Source organism: Mesitornis unicolor, unplaced genomic scaffold, assembly GCF_000695765.1.
Source record: "Mesitornis unicolor isolate BGI_N332 unplaced genomic scaffold, ASM69576v1 scaffold28077, whole genome shotgun sequence".
In the NCBI taxonomy this organism is placed as follows: Eukaryota; Metazoa; Chordata; class Aves; order Mesitornithiformes; family Mesitornithidae; genus Mesitornis; species Mesitornis unicolor.
The window spans coordinates 6,865-8,227 of NW_010196378.1; the positions used below are offsets into that span (position 1 = coordinate 6,865).

General features: G+C 63.9%; 1 protein-coding gene across 1 annotated transcript in view; it reads right to left on the reverse strand.

Moving 5' to 3' along the window:
* The window catches only part of CTU2 (cytosolic thiouridylase subunit 2 homolog (S. pombe)), a 3,152-nt gene extending 2,087 nt beyond the window's left edge, over positions 1 to 1,065 (reverse strand). The window contains 5 exon segments of the mRNA XM_010188457.1: positions 180 to 387; positions 469 to 578; positions 691 to 751; positions 828 to 887; positions 967 to 1,065. Of these exon segments, the coding sequence (XP_010186759.1) occupies positions 180 to 387; positions 469 to 578; positions 691 to 751; positions 828 to 887; positions 967 to 1,065 (538 nt within the window).
* Between the last annotated feature and the right edge of the window lie 298 nt (positions 1,066 to 1,363).

Below are 1,363 nucleotides of genomic sequence, written 5' to 3' on the forward strand. Positions count from 1 at the left end.
CGGGCAGAAGAGGGGCAGGGGTGTCCCCTGTCCCAGTGCCAGGGCTGAGCAGCGCGGTGCCACCGTCCCTGTCCCCCTCTTGCCGCTGCTGCTGGATGAAGCCTTCCACGGCCTCTTTGTAGGAGGGGCCAGGCTCCTTGGACTCCCCTGGCGCCGGGCGCAGGATGGATGCGGGCAGCTCCAGCGCCTGCAGGGCAGAGATTGGTACCAGAGGGGCAAATTAGGGGTGGTCCCAGTGCCAGGGCTGAGCAGCGCGGTGCCACCGTCCCTGTCCCCCTCTTGCCGCTGCTGCTGGATGAAGCCTTCCACGGCCTCTTTGTAGGAGGGGCCAGGCTCCTTGGACTCCCCTGGCGCCGGGCGCAGGATGGATGCGGGCAGCTCCAGCGCCTGCAGGGCAGAGATTGGTACCAGAGGGGCAAATTAGGGGTGGTCAGGCATGTCCCAGTGCCCCAGCATGTCCCCTCGTACCTGCTCCAGGTGGGTTAGGTGGTAGGGGATGCCGGTGGCCTGCAGTAGGGCCTCCATGCGGGCCAGGCTCTGTTCCCGTTGAGCTGGGCTTTGCCCACGCACTGCACCCTCTGCAAGGCAGCGCCGGGGATGCCACAGTGCGGAGGGGGCACCCTGGACCCCCCCAGAGCCTCACTGGGCTCAGCAGCAGCCCCCAGCCCTTGCAGCAGGTCCAATCCTTACCATCAACATAGATGAGGCCAGGGATGAAGCGGAGCCTCTTGGCCGTCTCCCGGCTGAGCCCCTGGCAAAGACACAGGGTAAGGGGTTTGGGGAGTCATGCCCCTCCCCCGAGACCCCCCCATTGCCCCCACTCTCACCTCCTGGACCTGTCGGAGCATGGCACTGGAGGCCGGTCCCCCTGACAGTGCCAGCAGCACCTGCAGGGACATGAGGGATGTCACCAGCCCCGGTGCTGCTACCCCTGGTCCCCTCCACATCCATGTGTCCCCCCGGTACCTTCTCTCCCGGGAAGATGACACGGTTCTTGCCCAGCACCGCACGGAACTTGTGCACAAAATACTCACGGAAGCAGCCACTGCAGGGATGCGGGGACATGGCCTTGAGCCATGGGGTGTCCCATGGCCCCCAGCCCCATGTCCCCAAGCACCACAGTCCTCGAGCTCCCAACTATCTCCAAGCCTTGATGTCCCTGAGATTCAAAGTCCCCAAGAATTGATGTCCTCAAGCCCCAGTGTCCCAAAGACTCAATGTCCCTGAGCTCTGACATCCCCGATACACAATGTACCCGAGAACCAATGTCCCCAATACCCAACGTCCCCAAGCCCAAATATCCCTGAGACACAATGTCCCCAAGACCCCATGTCCCTAAAACCCAATGTCCCCAGGCCCCGGT